Source organism: Aedes albopictus, chromosome 1 (genome assembly GCF_035046485.1).
Source record: "Aedes albopictus strain Foshan chromosome 1, AalbF5, whole genome shotgun sequence".
In the NCBI taxonomy this organism is placed as follows: Eukaryota; Metazoa; Arthropoda; class Insecta; order Diptera; family Culicidae; genus Aedes; species Aedes albopictus.
In genome coordinates, this window is record NC_085136.1 from 305,779,727 (window position 1) to 305,803,120 (window position 23,394).

General features: G+C 46.1%; 1 protein-coding gene across 2 annotated transcripts in view; it reads left to right on the forward strand.

Annotated features, from left to right (window-relative positions):
- Positions 1 to 11,698, forward strand: part of LOC109417328 (uncharacterized protein DDB_G0283357-like) — a 1,264,336-nt gene extending 1,252,638 nt beyond the window's left edge. For both annotated transcript variants that reach the window (XM_062847080.1, XM_062847079.1), the window contains exon 7: positions 11,349 to 11,698. In XM_062847080.1, coding sequence (XP_062703064.1) covers positions 11,349 to 11,575 — 227 coding nt within the window. In that variant the 3' untranslated portion in view covers positions 11,576 to 11,698. The remainder of the gene's footprint in view (positions 1 to 11,348) is intronic.
- The last annotated feature ends 11,696 nt before the right edge of the window (positions 11,699 to 23,394 follow it).

Sequence of the window (23,394 nt, forward strand, 5' to 3'; positions counted from 1 at the left end):
GAGCACATGCTCTCGCGCGAGGAAGCAAGAAGGAAATGTCAAAACAGCGCGGAGCAAGGTTTGTCTGTTTATAGGTATGAACAAGACAGTAGCAAGGTGTATAATAATAGCAAGGGTTCAACACAAATGTTCTAAAAAGATGTAGCGATGGTCAGATAATACTTCTTAATCTAACACATGCCAATTAGGGCCTGTCCATAAACTACGTAGACTCTTAGGGGGGACGGGGGGGGGGGGACGGGGGGGGGTCTGGCCAAAGTCTACGCTCCATACAAATTCCTAAAATTTTGTATGAACAAAAGTCTACGAGGGGGGAGGGGGGGTTCTGAGATGACCAAAAATAAGTCTACGTAGTTTATGGACAACGCCTTAGTCATCTTGTGACTACTTCTGCTAGAGCAAAGCGGTATGTCTAACACTTCCTCTCTATTGAAAAAATAGCGTTAATAAACTATAGAGGACGAATGTCGCTGCTGTTCCCATTGTTCTCGTTCGCAAACATTCCGGGTATCTATCTGTCAAATTGCATACTTTTTCGCTTCGACACTTATATCCCTCTCTATCTTTGCCAGCAAGAGATGTTGCGGTGGCGATGGCAGCGGCATTCCAATGTGTTTGAATGGAATAACAAAATGCAGATCACCCTTGGTAACAGTAGAAGTAGGGGAAGTGGATAAGCTGAGAATTTAGGCGGGCTTCACAACACAACAACAGCTGACTGTATGACGTCAGTCGTCGTTAAGTTGCTGAAGGTTGCTATGTTAAATGAAAAACAGCGCACTAACACCTGCAAAGATTTGTGTATTACACAAAACGATCTCTACACCTTACTTAGATCACATTGGCGACATTCTTCCTCTATAGTTTATTATCTCTATTATTTATTGAAACCATGAAAGGTTCCATATAGCCGAGGCGGTAAACGCAAGGGTATTCAGCATGACCATGCTGAGGGTGACGGGTTCGATTCCCGGTCGGTCCAGGATCTTTTCGTAAAGGAAATTTCCTTGACTTCCTTGGGCATAGAGTATCTTCGTGCCTGCCACACGATATACGCATGCAAAATGGTCATTGGCAGAGGAAGCTCTCAGTTAATAACTGTGGAAGTGCTCATAGAACACTAAGCTGAGTAGCAGGCTTTGTCCCAAAGAGGACGTTACGCCAAGAAGAGAGAGAGAGAGAGAGAGAGAGAGAGAGAGAGAGAGAGAGAGAGAGAGAGAGAGAGAGAGAGAGAGAGAGAGAGAGAGAGAGAGAGAGAGAGAGAGAGAGAGAGAGAGATGAAAGGTTCGACGGTTGCCTATTCAAGATCTACCGTCTACCTCCGTTGGTTTGACCTAATCTAATCTGAATACTTTTTAATTTGACCCCCTCTAAACTACACATCGTTTAAGGACAGACTTGTTAGAATCCCAAAAAAAAAAGGCGTCACAATGGCCGAATTTGGCGCCTACTCACGATTTCGAACGCACAAATCTCTTCGTAAACTAAACCTGCCCATCTGATCTTCTTATTTTAAGTTAATTACAAGTGAGCAAGAACAGAATAATAAAATGTACTGTTGTTTGAAGCTTGCTTCTTGAGATTTGTGCGTCTGAAGTTCTGATGCACTCTTGAAGCGGGATTTCAAAACGTTTGTCCTTAAACTAAAAATGGTTCAAACGTCATTCTGCTCATGGAACGGGGTGGAATGAAACGCAGAATAAAAACAAAACAGCGAAAAGGGTTACCAACAGTGTGTTTTTCGATGCCCACAGGGTTACTAGAAGTTCAAATTAAAAAATGAACCCCGTTGGTTTGCATGAGGTATCGTTCAAACCAACGGGGGTACCACGTACACACCAATTGTTTACTTTTCGAGTTAAATAAGCGACTCTCGGCAAGGAAACTTCCGAATGTTCCGCACACACTGTCACTGTATACCTTTTGCACCGAATAACGGACTTCCGACAAGAAAACATCTGAATCTTCAGTGCGCACGCAACTGTTTACTTTTTGTAGGAAACTTCAGAATCATCCGCGTATACTGTCAATAAACTATTTTACGAGACGTTCTACCGGTGGGCCGATCATTGTTATTGTTTATATTTGATGTTTTTGTTTTCGCGAAAAGTAGCATAACATGTGGTGAGCGCCAATCAGATTTTTGCTGACAGAGATGTTGTGGTTTCTAATGAGGCATGTAGCAATTCCCCGAGCTGCATGATGTCACTAGCAGATGAAAAAAAACATCCCCATTATTAATTTTAATTTTAATAATAATTTTAGTGGGCGGATTGACGCATTTTTGCAGATAAATGAACCTGGTTTATTGGATGGGCCTATATCACATGTTATGCTAACGAAAATGTAAATAAATGGCCCCACCGGTTGGACTTCAAAACCGGTAAACATTAAAAAACAGCTGATTTAAAACGTCTCATAAAATCTAGATTGAGTTTAAATAAGGGCGAAAGTAACATGAGAGAGTTCTCTTCAACGACTCTCTCTTCTGCAAATTAAAGTGACAAGATGCAAATTCAATCGAACTTTTTTACACTTAGACGCTAGATTGCATCGCAACCTAGCGATTTATGACCAAAAAGTTCAACAATACTTGCATCTTGTCACTTTAATTTCAAGAAGAGAGAGTCGATGAAGAGAACTCTCTCATGTTACTTTCGCCCTTATTTAAACTCAATCTGCCTTATGTTTACTTTTTGCGCCAAATTACCTCGCGAATAACCTACTCCCGACAATGAAACGTCCAAACCTTTCGCGCACACTGCCATTGTTTACTTTTTGCAGTGAATAATCGCCTTCCGGCAAAGAATCATCCGCGCACACTGCTACTGTTCCTGTCATCGCTGCGTGAAGAAACGCGTAGTGCTAAACCTTAATGGCTAGTTTCCACTTCGTACGTACTGTGCAAAAAGATAGGACAAGTAATGGTCAAGTAATGATTCCGCTTCAAAATTACTTGTGCAGTTCGCAGATGGCAAGTAAGGAAAAAAGTGTAACACTCGTAACGCCTCCCGTGCGAATCAAATGGAGCTGTCACTTTTCCTTGCGGAAAAATAGTCCGCGCTATTATTCCGTAAGGAAAAGTGACGTTTCTCCACATACTGGATCAGTTGTCAAAATTACTTGCGGAAAAAGGTGAAATTTTACTTGAGCGCTCTACTTGGCAACAAGAAACTAAGCTTAAGCCTGGAACACATAGCGTCCGTTCCGTCGAGGTTTGCGTTTTTTTGACAGTTTTTCCATGGGTAATGTGTCAAACTACTGTCACGCACACGCAAACGTATGCATTGTGTGGGGCACTTTATAGAAGCCAATAAATAACAAATTCACAATTCCACACGGAAAAATATTAAAACCCAAAGAATAAGTTTTAAAAACTCAAATTTGGCTAAACTGCTTTTAGTTTTAACTCAAAGTTGGGTTGTTTTCTCCCTCGCCCCACCGCAATGTTGTCAAAAACAAAGAGAGAAGCACCGACGCATCCGCTGCTCTTCCGTGGAAGAAGCCAAATTTGGGTTTTCTTGAGTTAACCCAAATTTGCGTCATTTGAGGCCTCCGTTGGGTGAAAATAACTTACCAGTGGGTTAATTTTTTTGCCGCTCTCAAACGAGAACTACTCACTCACCACTTTCGCTGTTTGACGCAAATTTGAGTTATTCCACGGAAGACCGGGATTGCGTCAAAACAACTTAAATTTGGGTTGATTTGTAGTTCCGTGCACCCTCATTAAGCCTCATGTTTGAGACTTAGCAATAGTAGCCAAATAAAGATAACTACAACATAATTCATTTCACTTAAACGTCAGCTCCCCAAACGTCATAATTTGACTAATCCCAACCAGCCCTGACCGCAACAGACTCCAACTAGGATAGGAGTGAGCCCAAAACCTCGTTATACAACAACGAAACGTAAATTCGATTCATTAATAATTTGAACAAAAGTACGAATCATCGCTCACCGCTCTCAGTTTGTTTTGTCTGTGCTAGATTAGATGAATACCGAATATGGCTGCACGTGTACCCTTCTCAACGTATTTCTCAAAAACTGTATTGTGTATACATACCATGGTTCGACTCCAAGCGGATGGATTTTCGCTGACCCCTTGTGCCATGCGGTGAAAAAGGATATCCAGAATCCGGAACGCAGTATGGCAGCGACGTTAGGCAAAGGCAACACGAAACAGGAAGCAAAGCTGAAATAATAATGTTTGTAATACATTACACCGAGGCTGCTGCTGCTGTTCGTGTCCTTCACGTCGTCGGTCGGTACCTACCTGTACTATCCAGCAGTATCCAGGGACGGGCGCATTTTTCCGAACATCTATTGCTTCGCATTTCTAAACCCGCATGCCGAGCAAGCTGGAACGTAGAACGTGGAACGTGCACCAGTGCAACCTGTCCGCCTGTCTGTCGATAGGCAAATCCTCTTTCACCTGGATACGGCGCGGCGGCCGGCGAGCTGGATGTTTGTACTGGTACATAGTTCAGTCAGTAGTCAGCAGCAGATACCTCCTAGTCCGACGACGACGACGACGACGACGAAGGCGAGATTGTTCGGTGGCAGGAACTGAGTAATCGGATACCGGAGATTTTTTTCCACGGTTTCCTTCTCGTTTGGCTCGGTAGTTGCTCATGCAGTTGGATGCACTACCTGCCTGCCTGCCTAGTGCCTATGTTACAAAAGGACGACGGGAGCGGGACGCGGGAGTTTGTTGCGAACCGGAAGCGAAACCGAAGAAAAATAGCGTGAAGATGGTCTCGCTATCAGCCAGCACTACAAACTACAATCTCTGCGCGCATCGGCAAACGAGAATGGCCTTAAATTGTTGCATGCATTACACGGCGGGTGCCCGCGGGATGGTGGCTCCGAGGAGGACCACACGGGGGTAGAGGAACTGAATCCGTGCACAAAGCAACCGTCCAACCAACCTATGTGTGCGGAACCGTTTTGTGCCACAAACCACCGGATTACGTATGGGAAAGGATTTGTTGGTCAGTTTTTTTTTTCTTGCTTTCGCCAGGCGTAGCTTTTGTTTCGAGTAAAATGGCTTAAGCTGCGGGCCGAATGGATGGGTTGAAATGCGAATAATTGACGGTTACTCGCTTTTGCAATTTGATATGAAAGGGGACCGAGAATCGGATTTCGAATCAACAGTCCAAATGTCAACACAGCCAGTGATTGGATTTGGGAAAACTTTGCTGTTTGCTGTTGTTAGTCAAACGGGTTTACTTGTGGTTGTAAAAGCGTTTTGATGAAGGGGACGGCCGTACTGGAACTGGGACGGTCTTCGTGTTGGGTTGAGGGCTCCATGTTTGCGGCTTGATTCAAACCGGGTACTATTTCTTGAGGGTATTTAGCGGCCCGACATTAATGTAAGTTGACTGACTGACTCTGCCGCCTCCAGATGTACTTTCAGTTGTGATGATTCAAGAACCGTTTAACTATCCTACAGATTCCAAGAATTACCGCTTTCAGGATGATGTTCGTGCATTCTTCAATCCCAGCTCGTATAGGGACCTCAGGAGAGATTATGGGACAACTGGAACTATACGGACGTTCTCCAGGGCCACATCGGCTTCAATTTCTTCGTTAGGTCCTGGAACTTCGTTATCTTTCTGGAGAACTTTGATTGGACATTATGGTCTAACGGTACAGCGATGTCGATGTGGGTTACCCGCTTCATCCTTTTGTCGTAAACCACAATATCAGGTTTGTTGGCACGAATGAGGATCTCAGTACAGTACAGTCCGGTTGGTACTTGTAGTATGATACAAATCTGTCGACCAAGTTGTGCTTTGAAACAAGCTGTAGGTGCACAATCCTGGCAACTTCGTTGTGATGATCAAGGTAGCCTCGATCGTTTCTCCTACTGAGTTGCTCTTCCTACATCGATCCTCCACGTCTTCGTGCAATATGTACCGCCGGTAATTCTTCGTCAAAACTACCTGGCCCTGGACAGATATCATAAAACCTTCAGTTTCCGAGAAGAGATCATCCCGCACCAGTCCCTAGTTCGGCACCGCCTTATCGATATGTTCGAGCGCCAGTTGATTCGGATGCGTCCCGCCTACGGTCTTGATGTCGCAGTTCAGTTGCTAATCCTTCAGCTTCACATACAGTGCGGTACATTTTGTGACGGTTCTGCCTATCTACGAAATATGCTCGCCGCTACTGGATCTGGGAGACACATAGTGCCTGGGTTTCAATGACGTCTCCACCTCCTACTGCCCGTGACAGGGTGACTTTCTCGATGGACCATTTTGGGTGCCGCGTTCGGTGCTTGGTGAACGCTACTGGGTCGAGGTCAGTCTCGGTTCACCCAAAAGCTGTAGATCGACAGGGTCACAGTAATCGCGTTGATTGCCTTCACCTTGTTGCCGCTGACAAAAAGCTCCTCAGAACACAGGTGACACGATACAAGAACAAGTGCTGCAGCTCCTTATTGATCGATGCGTGGTGAATACCTCTAAGTTACAAGAACCCTCTTCGCCTTCAACCATATTCCGAATCGCCTTCTGTGTGTTGATGCGGAAATAGCTGGCATTCGCTATGGGACCCTGGCGATGATAGACTAATCGACATTTGACAGTTCCAAACTTAATCCGGATGTTGTTGCTAAAATCCGTTACGGGTCGTCCAGAAAGAAGATGTGAGTGCTCCTTTTCCCACTGTACAGTTGATGATGCAACTATGGCTGCAGTAGTATTAGCGGATTAAAGATATTGCCTTAGATGATGCGTACAGTCGTACGCCTTCTTGTAGTCGATGTACTTCAAGCTCAGGTTTCTCTGCATTTTAGTGACTCTGGGTCAATGACCTGATCTTTGTAGTCTTATGTATTTTGTGGCACCCTTTTTGTTTCCCTGTCATCATGTTGTTGGGATCATAGTGGTCTTGTATACTCTTCGCTATTACCGACGACAGCACCTTCTACAGGCTCTAAAGACACGTTATTGGTATGCACTTTGCAGGATCAACTGCGTTCTAGTCCTTCGGTAGATGATGTGATGAATTCTGGTAGCTGCGTGGGGTCTTCTAACACTATGTTACAGCCAGCGCTGTTATTGGTCGTGAGCTTCCCACGACGATGAACAAGTAGGCTCTTTCATCGTCACAAGACAAAACGAGCATTCGCGCACTTCGTCATGTCATTTTGCAATAATCAAGCGTCATGACGGAAATTTTCAAATTGTTTTGAAATTAAAATTTTCACATGGTCCAAGCAAATTTAGGCTAGCCGTTGTATTTAACAGATAGAGAGGGCATACATTCATGCTTTAAAGGATTTAAACAACGACAAAATCCATGAATGTTGTAGTAATTGCCTTGTTTGCAACCATGTCACGCTCCGTCGTGACCGAAAAATGAGCGAATATTGTTAGACTCTCTTGGTCATTGTCTCCCGATTCGATGACATTGAGAGAGGCACTTCTGTAAAATTCGCATGACGACCCGTGTTGACGCTGACGCTTTCCAAGCCTGGTTACAGCATTCCACCATCTGCCCGTGAATCTTTGTGAGTTTTATACCTAAACTTGTACACGAAATAGGGTTCTGGTGCAACCCAATTCTTGGTATATGGTAACCACATGTATATCCTGAGCAGTTACATTACCGCGGTCATATCTCCAACATCATCACACTGTCGTTCTTCTTTTGATTACCACATCTCATCGTAGATATGCTGGACAGGGTTCTCCCATAGATTGACCCAAAACTGCGTGGCGTTGCTACTCTCCGGAAGGCCTTCTCTAAAATTAGACTTGTTACGGATGCAGTTGTAGAACTTGTTTTCGTTAATGTTGAACATCCAGTTTGCGCCGCAATCATTTCGCAAGAGCACTCAACCGCAGTACATGGGAATTGAGAATCTCAGTACTGTTGGCTCCTGTGGGATCACGGAGTTCTGCGGGCTTAAAAATTTCAGCAACATAACGAAATAGCCTCGTTGATCGATTCTCCATCATTAAAGAAGGTAACCGCAGCTGATTCTAAATGTTCTGTATGGCCACCAAGTACTGTGACAAAATATCCTGCTTAGGGTGCTTACTACATTTGTTTACCGACAGGAATTCCGCAGCTTAAGTATTCGGTGTCGGGACATGAAATCTGTCCCAAGGAACTGCGTGACTGTTCTGGCCATGTGGAGCGCTAGTTTATCTCGTAGTTGTTGTCGTTGCAAATCTGCTGTTGGTCCTGGAGCAGTAGGTGCAGTTGAATCCCGACTCTCACTTATGTTCGATGCATCTAGCCCAACAGAACTGCTTCTCGATGTATCGCTCGATCTTGTCCTCTCCTCTTCCAGTTTCCTCTGCGCTTCCAGCTTAGTGTGCTCCACATCTGCAACGGAGAACATATTATGAAACAACAGCATTAACGTCAAAAGGGTCTTACCTGTTCAGATAAACAAACATGTTTTTATTGCTGTAGGGTCTATATCGTATATCGTTATTGTTATCAGAAAGATTTACGTTCCCGCTGTCTATTCGACATGTATGGGATAGGCCCTACAGCGATAGAAATATAGTTGTTTAGAAAAACGAGTTAAACCTTGACATTTTAAAGCAGATTATTGCTCACTGCCGTGTCTCGTGTGTACAGCTCGTTCAAGTCAATTTGGTTCGCAGAGCAAGGAAATCTCTCGTTGAACATTCCCAGCATTCTCAACCTGCCAGACATGTCCGTTTCCATCCTCGTGTAGACAAAGTATCAGCGATCACACGCTGCCGTCGGCCACCAGCTAAAGTGTGTCACTGACGCGATCAGACATATCAACATCGGCAGGTGCTGCATGGCCTTGGCGATTGCTATTGCTAACGACCATTTCTGCCCTGCGTACTAGAGCAGAGTTCTTGGCAACCCAGCTAGTGGTTCTCGGCCAAACGGAAAGACAGCGGACTAAAGGACCTCCAAGAACTCCATGAAAAATTCCTGTTAGAATTTCAGCCATCTTTGCTGGAGGAGCTCTTTAAGTATCCTCGGGAATTCTTCACGAGGAATCTCTGGATGAACTCCAGCAAAAATCCCAAGAAGACTTCTAGGGATCTTGGAGAACCATGCCTTTTGAAACCGCCATCAGTTTGTGCGCTACGGAAACCAGTGCCAGGGTTTTTAAATACTTCTTGAAAAGACCCTTTTTTGAATAATTTTGTTTTAGAATATTACCACATCGGAACATTTCGAATATTCAACAGCGGACGAAAAATAAAGGACAAATTACAAAACACCAGTGTACTTCTTAGCAGTACACCCAAACGACTTATTTATTCACACGGAACTACAAATCAACCCAAATTTAAGTTCTTTTGACGCAATCCCGCACCTCCGTGGAATTACTCAAATTTGCGTCAAACAGCGATAGTGGTCACTAGGTAAATCTCATTTGATCGCTGCAAAAAATTTCACCCAGTGGTAAGTTATTTTCACCCAGCGGAGGCCTTATTTGACGCAAATTTGGGTTTAGTCAAGATAACCCAAATTTGGCTTCTTCCACGGAGCCGCACGGATATGTCGGTGCTTCTCTCTTTGTTTTTGACAACATTCGTGTGGGGTGAGGGAGAAAACAACCCAATGCTGAGTAAAAACTATGAGCTGTTTAGCCAAATTTGAGTTTTTAGAACTTATTCTTTGGGTTTAAATATTTTTCAGTGCACACTATTTACATAACAATAACAATAACATACGGCAACACACACTCATGGTGTGTCTACATTACATAAAGGTTGCCTCGATATGAGGGTTGACCCATTGGAACATTTAAATCAATCCTAGCCAGTTTGGTCTTAATTTCTTACCCAAGGTCTTAGGGCAAACTAAAAACATTCAGGCTGTTCGCTCCAAACACGTATTCTGCAGTACTTCGCGTTCAAATGATGCAGACAGCAAAACTTCCTCTATCAAAGAAAGGCCATAATCTTCAGAACTTTATCCAAAATTTCATCGCTTGAACCACACAACCAAAATGTTAGCGGTCGTCACCATAAGTATCCATAACCGCTTGCGTCTTCTCACCTGAAAATGCAACAAATGAGCGCGAACGCCAGCCTCTGACGAGCTTTATCGTAAAACTATTCAGCGCCCACAAGGCAAAACTTCCAGATATCGGAAAATTTAACTTGTCGAAAAATTTGACTCCTATTGTTCACCCTTCTACACCGCGACACCCCCCGAAAACCTCAAACCTGCCCAGGGGGAGGAATGAAATCGGATCTTCTGCCCTGTTGCGTCTCACCTCGCTCACACCACCAGAACCAAAGTTTGTAGCGGATTTATCCATCGTAACTCATTCCTTCTGCTCCGCATAATTCATCCGGAAGAAACCGGAACACCCGTGTACGCGTGTGGGTGGGAACGGAGGGACACGGGTGGTAAGCATAGGTTAACTCGGAGAGCTGAAACTGAGGGAAATGGGAGCGCATCATGTTTGGCTTTATGCTGTTATTATATAAACAGATTTATTGCCATCAGCTCGTTATACCCATTATACTCATCATAGTTGCATATTGTTTCAACTCTCCAGCTAGGAGGGAAGACAGGGAAGACGTTATGCGCATCTCTGTAAAAGATGAGTTGATGAACAGGTGTAGAATACAGAAGGAAGCAACACGAATACGGAGCTCAACGTAAGAACACCATCATCATCCGGAACTAGGAAGTGCGGTTCCCGTTTTCTATACCGAGATTGCTTTTGGCGAAGATAACATACTGGGAAGATTGATCACCATTGACTATTCTCGGAATGTCGCGACGTTACGAATCCTATACCGTAACAGATCCACGTAGTCTACAATCACCCAGGCTCAACTCCAGATCAACGAATAATCGATGATCTGCTTGTCGTTGCTCCTGTTGAGCACGCCCGACAAAATCACCGAGCAAATCCAGTTAAATTGAAGTAAATTTTTTATCATCACCTACTTTCCGTGCCGCAGTTCGGTCGTTCGTTCTCGCTTGGAACTTGTGACAACGACGGCGGTACTGGCGGAGAAATACGAGGGGTTGTAAGTGTCTGTCCGGGATCCTAGCCGGAATAGCTACATAATTTATAACGAAAGCTCCCTCTGGTGCTGCTGCGCCTGCTTAGCTTCCTCCCTTTGCTCCGATGCATGGATGGGATGAGTAACTCGGGAACCCGGCACAAGTAAATGAGATTTTTCCTGTGCCTGTCTGCCACACCGTGCCGCCATGCCTCGATGCCATGTCTGCGATTTTATTTTGTTTTCCCTTCGGCTGGTGGTGGTCACCACCACCGCCCGTACACCTACTTAGTAATATTCCGCATGAAATGCAAGCACGTTCGAAAGTGAATTTTAACGATCGTTCCATTCCGTCTTCTTTTCTATTTGCAGAGGAAATCACCACGTCATTCAACCAATACGGAGCACTCGTCGTCGATTGGCCCCACAAAGCCGAGTCCAAGTCGTACTTCCCGCCCAAAGGATACGCGTTCCTGCTGTTTCAGGTAGGTGGTGGTGGTGGTAATGGAAAGCCCCCATGGCCGCATTGCATAGCACTGGGTCGTGATTTCCCTGCGTTCTATCCCGTCGTCCCGGCGAATGAAATGCGATTTATATGAAACGGAAATTGAAGCACTGATATACCGAGGCGCGGATTACAGCTGGGAATTTCTCGCTCTCCATTCGGAAGGATCGAAACGATTCTATTGAAAATAACAAATTTATGGATTGCTTGACGCCTTGCATCTGTAGGCCCACGAGGGTGAAAGCTTCTTCTTTTAGACCACAAGATTGTATGGTTTTGATTTGATCATTTGCTTGTGTAGAAGTGTTTTAGAAAATTCTAGCACAATTCGTGAAGATGTCAATGTTGATATTCATTGAGAAAAATCAGGATTTTTTAAGTTTTCTATCCAATTGGCTTCTTCAACGATGTTGAGGTATTGCCATATTTCGAATCTGCACGCCAAACTTTGCCGATATCCAAATTTTAATGAATTTTGGTGTCCGGGTGATCGGTGGTCTTCACTCGCAGTTATTGAGCGACGCATGCTAAGAAGAATCTTTAGCAGAGTGGATCTACCGCGAACCAAACATCTAGAAGGTGGCCAAAGCCCGATGAATACCTAACAACTTGACACTATATAAGTACCGATACCTGTGAACTCAATTCAATCTGTACCTACCACTCGAACAATGAAGACAAGTAGTAAAGTACAACAGTTGCCGACGACGCAATCAAGAATGCAACGCTCAAGAGGAAGAACCATGGCATTAGAGATGAACCAGCCTCGGGCTGAAAATCTCTCTAATAAAGATACCTAACCTAACCGAAACGCTGGTGCAATAAATTGTCCGGCAGAACCAGAAAACGGCAGAGCGAAACGCACGGTTGATGGTCTTGCTAGAGCGATTCGCCATTCAAGAAGACTCCGGATCCGGCCGATCTTCAAGCAACCCAGAATTCTTCATTGAATTTCTGACATCAAACACCCACGACCAAGAGTTCTCCTATGACCCGGACAATGGTCAAGTTTTCGACCGGTGGTAACGCAAGTACGAGGATCTTTTCCTGAAGAATGGTGCGAAATTGGCCGATGCAGCAAAGGTACGTTTGCTCCTGAGAAGCCTCAGTGTCAACGTTTTCAACCGTTACGTCAATAGAAATACACTAGAACTCCAATGGCGCTGTAGTCACTTTTCTCATTTGATTATTTTAATAACTCGAATTGCAATAACTTACTATTTTTAAGTGGCCATCCTTTAGAGGACCCATTGTTTTGGTAAACAAATTTAACTTGACACTTCTAGTACCGCTGCTGACGCTGTAATGGCGTGGCAAACTAGATGTTAGTCACATGAACAGTCGCGACATTGGACTTCTGTGGCTAGTTATTTTACTGTTACGTCAATCTCGTGCTTCCGAAACATCCCCGAGAGTTTACCTTCAAGGGAACTGTCAAGAAATTCAAGGAGTTTTTATGCATCCGGATTTCGCTCTTCAGGAAACGGTACCAATGCTTCCAGCTGACGAAAAACGATGCGGACGATTATGTGCTTATAGAGGTAATCACGTTCAAATGTGATGATGCGGTCAGGCTAAGGCCGGGGTGGCCTCTGCTGTACATAGTAGCCGCCTCCATTCCACTCGGTCCATGGCTGTTTGTCTCCAGTTCCGCACTCTGCGTAGGGTCCGCAGATCGTCCTCCACTTGGTCGACCCACCTAGCTCGCTGCGCTCCACGTCTTCTTGTACCGGTCGGATGACTCTCGAGAACCATTTTAGTCGGGTTGCTATCCGACATCCTGATGACGTGACCCGCCCACCGTAGCCTCCCGATTTTCGCGGTATGGACGATGGTTGGTTCTCCCAGCAGCTGATGCAGCTCGTGGTTCATTCGCCTTCTCCAGGTCCCGTCTTCCATCTGCACTCCGCCGTAGATGGTACGCAACACCTTCCGTTCGAAAACTCCAAGGGCGCGTTGGTCCTCTGCACGTAGGGTCCATGTTTCGTGCCCATAGAGGACGACCGGTCTAATCAACGTTTTGTAGATAGTTAACTTCGTGTTACGGCGAACTTTATTCGATCGTAGAGTTCTGCGGAGTCCAAAGTAGGCACGATTCCTGCCACAATGCGCCTCTGAATTTCTCTGCTGGTGTCGTTGTCGTCGGTCACCAGTGAGCCCAAGTACACGAATTCTTCAACCGCCTCGATTTCATCACCGTCGATATGAATTCGGGGTGGCGGGCGCGGTGATTCCTCCCTGGAGCCCTTTGCCATCATGTACTTTGTCTTCGACACATTAATGACTAATCCGATTCGCCTGGCTTCACTCTTTAGTCGGATGTACGTTTCCGCCATCGTCTCAAATTTACGAGCAATAATATCAATATCATCGGCGAAACCAAGCAGCTGAACGGACCTCGTGAAAATCGTCCCACTCGTGTTTATCCCCGCTCTTCTTATTACACCCTCCAAAGCAATGTTGAACAGCAAGCACGAAAGACCATCACCTTGCCGTAACCCTCTGCGAGATTCGAAGGGACTCGAGAGTGTCCCTGATACTCGAACTACGCACATCACTCGATCCATCGTCGCCTTGATCAACCGTATCACTTTATCCGGGAATCCGTATTCGTGCATAATCTGTGGCTTTGTGGATATCTTTGCGGGGGAAGAAGGTGCTTCGGACTACCATACCACGGGAGGCTGCAAAGTTTACGCATCGCTGGCCGTTATCATTCGATACGGCGTGCAGGCTGTTTCGCCCGATTACCGGTCTGTACATTTCCTCCCTTCCTACCTGCGCGTTCATGTCGCCGACAACGATTTTCACGTCACGCGGCGAGCAACCATCGTATGTTTGCTCTAACTGCGCGTAGAACGCTTCTTTCTCGTCATCGGGTCTCCCTTCGTGTGGGCAGTGGACGTTGATGATGCTGTAGTTGAAGAAACGGCCCTTAACTCTCAACATGCACATCCTTGCGTTGATCGGCTGCCACCCGATCACACGTTGTCGCATCTTGCCCAACACTATAAATCCTGTTCCCAGTTCATTGGTGGTGCCACAGCTTTGGTAGAAGGTAGCCGCTCGATGCCCGCTTTTCCACACTTTCTGTCCAGTCCAACAAAGTTCCTGCAACGCCACGATGTCGAAGTTGCGGGGATGTAGTTCATCGTAGATTATTTTGTCACATCCTGCGAAACCTAGTGACTTGCAATTCCATGTTCCAAGTTTCCAATCGTAGTCCTTATTTCGTCGCGTGCGTCTTTGCCGATTGTATCGAGTCGTATTTTCTCCTATGTTATTCGCAATGGGGATTTTTACGGGTGGCTTATTGGGCCTACGCCAACACTCCTGTCTCGCCGGAGGGCCATCGTGCCAGTTCTGTTTAACGTCCCAACCAACACTGGGACGACCAGGCTGATGGGGCTACCACCTTGGATCTAGCTGCGTGGTGCAGCGTTTCTTACTCAGCCGCTGGATGCCAGAACAGACGCTGTTTGAGCCGCACCTCCTTGGTGAACAGACACTCGGACCGTACCTCCTCAATCTAGCTGAAGTCAGAAGGACAACAGTGCCCAGGCTGCACTACCAGCTAAGCACACAACTCTTAGCTGGCGGTCTTTGTCATCGCTTGACCCGTGGAAGCATGAGGTAGGAACTTGTGAGGACCAGAGCTATATTGGACGCTCTCCTTATCGACTCACCGTTTTGCAGCCTACGTTCAAATGTATGCCTGCCTTTTTTGTAGATGTAGTTGTGAACTGCGAGGAAAATATTTGCACTCTTGCCCCGGACGTTATTTTACCTTATTCGATTGGGTAATATTTGCATATGCAATCTGAATAGCCTTTCAATCGGCGTGCACTTTTGTGTGAGGAAAAGTTTGCGCTAGTGTTCGTGTGTTGAAATGTCACTTATCTCTATGCGGAAAAGTAAACAAGGCCTGTGAAGATTGCGAATTGAACAAGCTAACTCCGGACCAGTTCAAGAGCTTGGTTCTCATTTACGGACTTTGCTCAACGATGGACGCGGACAGTTGGACATGACTACTCTCGAAGCTTAAAACGAACGCTGACAAAGATTGCAAACTCAAATCGCTCATCACGGAATGTCAACGTCTTCAAAATCTCAAGCAATGGTGGAACAGAAGCATACTTCGATCAGCCGAAACATCCGAACGCGCAGCAAAAGGATGAGGAAGGGATGCCAAACGGCGAGCGCTACCAAAGCCTGGTTGGCGCTTTGCTGTACGTTGCGGTATGCACCAGACCCGATATTGCGATTGCGGCGTCCATCCTGGGGCGAAAGGTCAGTCAACCCTCTGAAGCAGACTGGATCGAAGCGAAGAGAACCCTACGGTACCTTACATCAACGGCGAGCTTGAAGGATTCGTTGACGCAGACTGGGCCGGCGATAAGGTTGACCGTAAGTCCAACTCTGGATTCGTGTTCAAACTCGGAGACGGTGCCATCAGCTGGGTTGCAAGGAAACAGCAGTGCGTCAGCTTGTCTTCCACGGAAGCGGAGTACGTGGCACTATCCGAGGCTAGCCAGGAACTTCTCTGGTTGACGAAGCTGATGCACGACGTCGGAGAGGATGTCACTAAACCCGTGGTGATGCATGAGGACAACCAAAGCTGCATTGCCATGCTGTCGTCTACAGGAGGAGGAAGTCGACGACGAAAACATATTGACACTCGGTTCAACTTCGTGAGGGAACTGATGTCAAGCGATGTCATGGAAGTTCGATCACAGAGAACAGACGTTTAAGCTCGAATAAAAATACGTCGAAATCGTGTGTAAAGGATTTAAGTGTACCTCAACGCCACCAACGGAGACTGCCCCACATATAAAGTCGATTTGACACCACGATGGCAGTGTTCATCGTTAAAATATACTAACCCACAAAGCGACGCGAGCGCCAAACGGCCAAAAAAGGCGAGCACTGGAAACAAATATGACAACACAACAATGTAAGTGATGGGACGCTAGCGCCGCGCAACGGGAGCATAACCACATACTCTGATATGACCGTTACAAAGTTTTACACAAGGCAGAAAGCGAATATAGACGTCTGTTCTCTGTGGTTCGATATTGTCCAACGGATTCGATGATCGCGGACATCCTGACGAAATCATTGGCGCGAGTTAAACTGGAACGATTCCGTGCCCAGATCGGTCTGAAGTTCTTCGAAGTTGAGGAGGAGTGAAGCGATGCCGATGCTTAGCAACATCAAGAACTGAAGCACCTTGAGATAACTTAGTTAGCCATGATTTTATTGCACAATAAATGTTCATTAGTTGTTAATCGCTCAAACTGACTGGACGCGTTTTACTCTGCTCCATACCTCCCAATAGCGATGCCACTTTTTGCGCGCCAAAGCGTGATTGCACCCGAAAAGCTAGTTTTTAGGCCACATTTTGCTTTCACGAATTTTAGTAATTTTTGCTCAACTCCTACATCGAAGCATACTTCGATCAGCTCCGTCTACGCAGTCAAACATAAGAAGCCTCAATCGAACCCATCTAGACCAAAAACCAAACCTAATGGCAAATCAAGCACCCCGAAGTCAGTGTTAACAGTGTGGCGGCGCACTTCGTTCGCGATTGTTTATTCTCCAACCAACCACCACCAACTGCAAGCAAATCGGACATAAAGAGGGCTACTGCAGCTGTTATTCAGCGAAGACATCCACCAAGAAGAAGAAGAAGTCAAAGGTCAACGGTGTTTTAGTAGATCAACCTGGTTAGTATTGTGTCCTGGCGGAAGTTCCTGATTGTGAAGGTCGATGGACGCTGCAGTTTGACACAGCTTTAGACATCACCATCATCTCTCGAAAAATCTGGAACAAATGTCTTGGATCTCCTCAACTACTTCCCACAACAAGAGCAGCAACAACAGCGTCTGGAAAGCTTTTTCAGCTTCTTAGCGAACTTCCAAGCGCAATCACACTTGTAGGTGTCACCAAACCAGGGAAACTTTACGTGTCCAGCAACAATCTCAACCTGTTTGGCCTGGAATGGATCGACTTGTTTGGACAAGCCATTGTCGGCGATCACCAATCAAGTTCACGCCGATCTACACTACAAGGCAAGATTTCCAGACGCTTTCCGTCAAGGTTTAGAACACTGCACAAAAACCAAGGTACGCCTGTTCCTGATACCCGGAACAATGCCAGTCTACTAACTTAAACGGCCTGTACAATTTACATCCGTGGAGAAAATCGATGCAGAACTGGATTATCTTGAACAACTGGGTATCATTACCCCGGTTGACTGTTTCCAGTGTACTGCACCAATGGTAGTGGTCAAGAAACTAGGAGGAAAGATTTGGATCTGTTCCGATTATTCATCCGGTCTGCCGCCCAGGAGTTCAACAACTATTTGCTAGTTCCCGTCGACATCTTCAGCAAGCTCAACGGATGCAAGTATATCAGCATAATCGACCTTGGTGATGCCTACCTGAAAGTAGAAGAGGATGCCATTTGAGCATTTTGAAATCCTCTCCACTCTTTTTCAACGTCTGCAGGAGTATGGCTTCACTCTCCCTGAAGAAAAGTGCAACCTGCTATAGCTTCAAATCAAGGATCTTGCACACATCATCGTTTGACAAATCAGGACTACTACCGGATCCTGCCAAAATCGAAGCCAGTGCATTGTCAAGATGCCTTCTCCCAGTGACATTCCTAATCTACGATCGTTCCTCGGTGCGGTGAATTTCTATGGAAAGTTTGTATCAAAAAATGCACCAGCTACGAAGACCACTCGACGCACTTCTCAAGAAGGATGCCATGTTAGTTTGGAACAACGACTGCCAGAAGTATTTCTAGGAGTTAAAAGAAGTTTTCCAGTCCGATCTTCTCCCAACTCATTACGACCCGATTCTGGACATCATCGTAGCAGCAGACGCATCCCAGTCAAAAATTGGAGCCTGCATCATGCACAAGTTTCCCAACGGCGCTCTCAAAGCGGTTGCATATGCATCCCGTTCTCTCACCGATGCTGAAAAACGTTAGGGACAGGTGGAGAAGAAAGATCTAGCTCTGGTATTCGCTGAAACGAAGTTCTACCGGATGCTACTTGGACGCAAGTTTACACTACAAACTGATCATCAGCCGAAAAAGGGGATTCCAATTCACACCGCACATCGCTTACAACGCTGGGCACTGACGCTTCTGTGTTGGTGCAGATTACGCCAAGGTCTACCAAACCAATTCAAAATGGAAATGGGTTCCCGGAGTCACTATTGAAGTCTTTTGAGCAAGTAAACTCCAACGATCTATTAGATGAAAGGCATGGCCGACGGAAGTTGATTCGTTCACATGCCAACCAAATCAAGCATCGCTTTGACGACCAACAACCAACTAAGGAATCAACGGAGAAATCTTCCCTCAATATATTCGTGGACGAGTTTGGACTGCAGAATAATTTCCAACAAAACGAAGTCACTACCGTTTGTAGCAGGCAGGAGTTTTGTAAATAAATTTTGTAAATATAGCATGTTAATAATTGAATTGAAATAGATTGTAAGAATAAGAGAATTCCCTTCAATGAATTCGAATTGTATTTAGTCCCTTATAGTAGGCAAACGAGCACTTAATGAAGTGCAAACGCTTCCTTGGGTCGAGGCCATTTGTTTTCTTGATAAGGTGGGAAAGAGAAGGCAGCACGGCTATCGTTCAAGTTATCCAACGTAGCTGTGTAGTCACGAAAGTACACGAAGGGTTTCGGGAAATGACGTACTTCCGGGTGCGTCCGAGATACACTTTCCCTTATCTGAGGCTTCAAGACTCGATCATTTCGTCCGTGATCGTTTAAGGAATTGGAAGTGTCCGCGTTTGTTACTTAGTTTTCGTGTGCCAATAGTAGGTCTTTTTAAAGTGATGTTTAATAAAGTTAGATGATTAAATAGTTGTTTCGTTCTACAGTAGGCTAATCGGTGTGCGTTAGAAATTGTGTGCGATTTGGAGTTCTTAGTTAGCTCAGAAGCGAGGTAAGAATATGTGCTGTGAATGTGCTCTGGTGCCAGTGCTCATGTTCGATACCCCGCCAGTTTTTCCAATCCGCAGTTCTTCGCATCCAAGCGCAACCACTTCTTCCCCGACGGACGAGAAATACCCGGCATCCGTCATACGGCCGGAAGCGGACGGATCCGTTACCATATCGGTCCGAGAAGGCCTGGGGACCTTCAGGTGGACGAGGTCTTCCACCAGCTAGTTCGCCAATTGACTAGCGGGCGCTGTCAATAGCCCAGGAAGCGCTTTAGTGAAGCGTAAGTCAACCGCCATTGCGAAGACGAGCCGATCAACGAACTCCGCCATCAATCAACCAAACCGGCGCGGTGGTGAGAGCAACGACCCGGCCTACAGGTCATCGACTACCAAGTAGTAAGCTGTACCAGTCGGTGAGTCAAACCAAACCTTTTTTTCTGTGGAGTGGGGCGTCCGTTGAGGGCGCCTCGGAGTGTTTTTTGCCAGTCACAAGACTGAAGACGATGCGCTGTTAAAGCCTCGTAAGAAGTTTGGAGATCGTCGTGCGTGCGTGACGAATTGCCGCCGCCCAGATCCGGTTGTCACACCAGGAGCGCAGACTAGCCCGCAGATGCGCCGCCAAAGGTCGTGACGTCACAGAACACATGAGCACATGAGCACGTTGTAGATAGATAGGAAGAGAGGGAGAGTAAAATCGCACACAAGATAGGAAGATAGAGAGAACGAACACATACACACAACCAAATGAATAAATGCTAGCATGTAAGAAATAAATCTACCAAGAATATTTGTTTGAAACCAATATGTAGTGTTTAAGTTGACCGTTAAATAAACCCTCATTATGTCCCCCTGTAATATGTTTGATTAGTTTTCATGTATTGCCCGTCACTACGCGTTTTGTTGTCGTTCCCGTCCTCCACCATCGGAGTTTGATTGATGGGGTTCCCAGTCCGTTTCCTCTTTGCTGTTGCGTATCGCGGCGAGTGACTTGTCTGCCAGTGATGAGAATTGGTGAGCAACCGCGAATGTTGTCTCACTTTGAGCATGCGTGATTCTCTCACCGAGCTCTCTGAGTGCCTTCGGGATTAATGGTTGCATTGAGGTAATAGGGTGAACCCGTTCGGTCGTTTGGTTCGTAGGCTGGCTGGAACGATCCGTAAAATTCCTTTCGGAAATATTAAATGGACTCGCCCTCAGGAGAGTCTTATCCGGGCAAATTGAAATTGGGCATGTGGTCTCCCTTGTGGAGTGGCGCTTAAGCCACGTGTTTTAAGACGGATCGCCCGGGCTGGCTACACGTTGATTCTCCAGAAGTTTCCATTGATGCCTCTGATTATGACGAAGCACTACCTGAAACGGAAGTTAACCTGCCGGAATCAATCCAGCCTTCACAACCTAATGAGAAAGCATCTAAAAGTCGACCCAGGTGAATGATCCAGATGCCGTCCAGACTAGAACCTTTCCTGGTATTCTGGAACTAAGAAGGGAGGGATGTTGAAGACTAACATAGTAGCCATCCATAGTGCTGCAAAAATGCCACGAATACAACGTGCCCACACATAACTTGTCCATCGATTTTGAATCGGCGTATGATACAATCGATTGAGACCAGCTATGGCAAATTATGCACGAATACGGATTCCCGGATAAACTGATACGATTGATCAAGACGACCATGGATCGAGTGATGTGCATGTGCGTATTCCAAATATCAGGGACACTCTCGAGTCCCTTCGAACCTCGCAGAGGGTTACGACAAATTGATGGTCTTTCGTGCTTGCTGTTTAACATTGCTTTATAGGGTTTAATAAGGGGGCGAGGATAAACACGAGAGGAAAGATTTTCACCAAGTCCGTTCAGCTGCTTGGCTTCATTGATGACATTGATATAATAGCTCGCAAATTTGAGACGATAACGGTGGAAACGTACATCCGACTAATGGATGAAACTATGGCAAAGTGCTCTAGGGAGGAATTAACGCGCCCGCCACCCCGAGTTTCTATCGACGGTAACGAAATCGAGGTGCTTGAGAATTTGTGTATCTCTGGTGACCGTTGACAACGACACCAGTGGAGAAATTCAGACGTAGTGTGGTAGGAAATCGAGCTTACTCCGTAGAACTCTACGATCGAATCGCTGTCAGACGAAGTCTACGCCGATTAGACCGATAGTCCCGTGCCCATAGAACGAAATATGGACTCTACGAGCAGCGGATCGACACGCCCTTGTAGTTTTCGAACGGAAGATGTAGCGTACCATCTACGGCGGAGTGCAGATGGAAGACGGAACTCAGAGAAGGTGAATGAACCACGAGCTGCATCAGCTGCTGAGAGAACATACCATCGTCCACACCGCGAAAATCTGGAGGATAGCAACTCGACGGAAATGGTTCTCGAGAGTCATCGGACCGGTACAAGAAGACGTGGTGCGCTGCGAGCTAGGTGGATCAATCAAGGGGAGGACGATTTGTGGACCCTTCGTAGATTGCGAAACTAGAGGGAGACGCACAGCCATGGATCGAGTCGGATGGAGACGCTTCCTACATGCATCAGAAGGCACTCAGGTATTAGTCTGATCGGTAAGGTAAGATCTCGGGTAACGTACTCCAGATCTTCTTAACGTTGTCAGTCTACAAGTTGTAATACGAGACAGTCGAAGATAAACAAACATATAAACTGTAATATATAACTTTCACGATTCTCTACTGAGTACTGTTATCGCCTACATAAACCCAAAAACAACCTTCCGCTGCACAATACCCACTGTGCTGCTACATAGTTACATAATAAAGTAGTTCCCCGTTAACTCCGGAAGCGATGGCTGCTGCTGCACGGCTAGAACTCAAACATTGACTCAACAAGAGGAGACAATTTCACACTCGATTAGTATTGATTTGGGGAATGCCATAGGTCATCCTCCCCCGCTAGTACCTGACCGACCACCCATTAAGCCGACTAAAACCTCGCCTTCCATGGGGCCCCAGGAGAACAATGCACCCGTAAACGACCTGAATCAAGGAATCAAATCCGGAAACAGAGCGGAAGTTTTGCTTTATTAGTTTTCCACCCGAAAAGTGTAGTCTACTCTCGGCTAAAAGAGGCAATGCGGACACTGCCCCACTTCATGGACCACCATCATCGTCGTTGTCGTAGTCGCAGATGGAAAAGAACAAAAGCGGGAACCGACCCACCACAGTCTCCCAGAGTCGGTCGGATGAATGGCCCGAATCAATTCAGACGTTTTGCTTTCATGCGGATGCTGCTGCCCTCCAGGTCTCTGGGACCTTCGGGCGGGGTCGTTCCGTAGCGACGCGGCGCGGGGTGATGAACACCCTGAACCGGGCGAGCATAAAGGAAGCTTTTCATTTATTGTTTTATTGTTCCACGATGCGATGGACGGATGGACGAACGGGTGGATGTGTGCGGGATTGTCTGGTCGTACAATACTCGAAGGATAGATCGGTGACGATGGTGGTGGTCGGGTTCGGACCCGGTGCAGGTGCGCTTAGATAGATCCTCGGAATCAAAAGGCAGCGCTGAATGGCTGGCGTTTTTTTTCTTCCTAGAAATTGGGCCACGTGAAGTACCACCGAGTAATTCAAATACACACAGGTACTCACTCACCGGAATACGGTGCAAAAGTGGGTGGTTGAAAAATATGAACGGAAAAGAGCATCCTGGTGCTGCTCTGTTGGGGCACATGAAAAGTTGCGTTCATTATAACCGTTAGATCTGAGGGCTTTTTTTTTCTATGTGTTGATAACTGAAGTGTCCTTTGCGACGGCTGGTGTTTAGAATGGGGTGAACGAGTGAACCATTGAAGTGAGTAGGTCACTCAGCGAAATCAAATGCAAGCGTGCGCTAGCCGAATAGACATTAGAACTTGAAAGTTGCTAGATTTATACAGCAGCTGTAATATCGTTTCAATTTAAATTCCCGATGC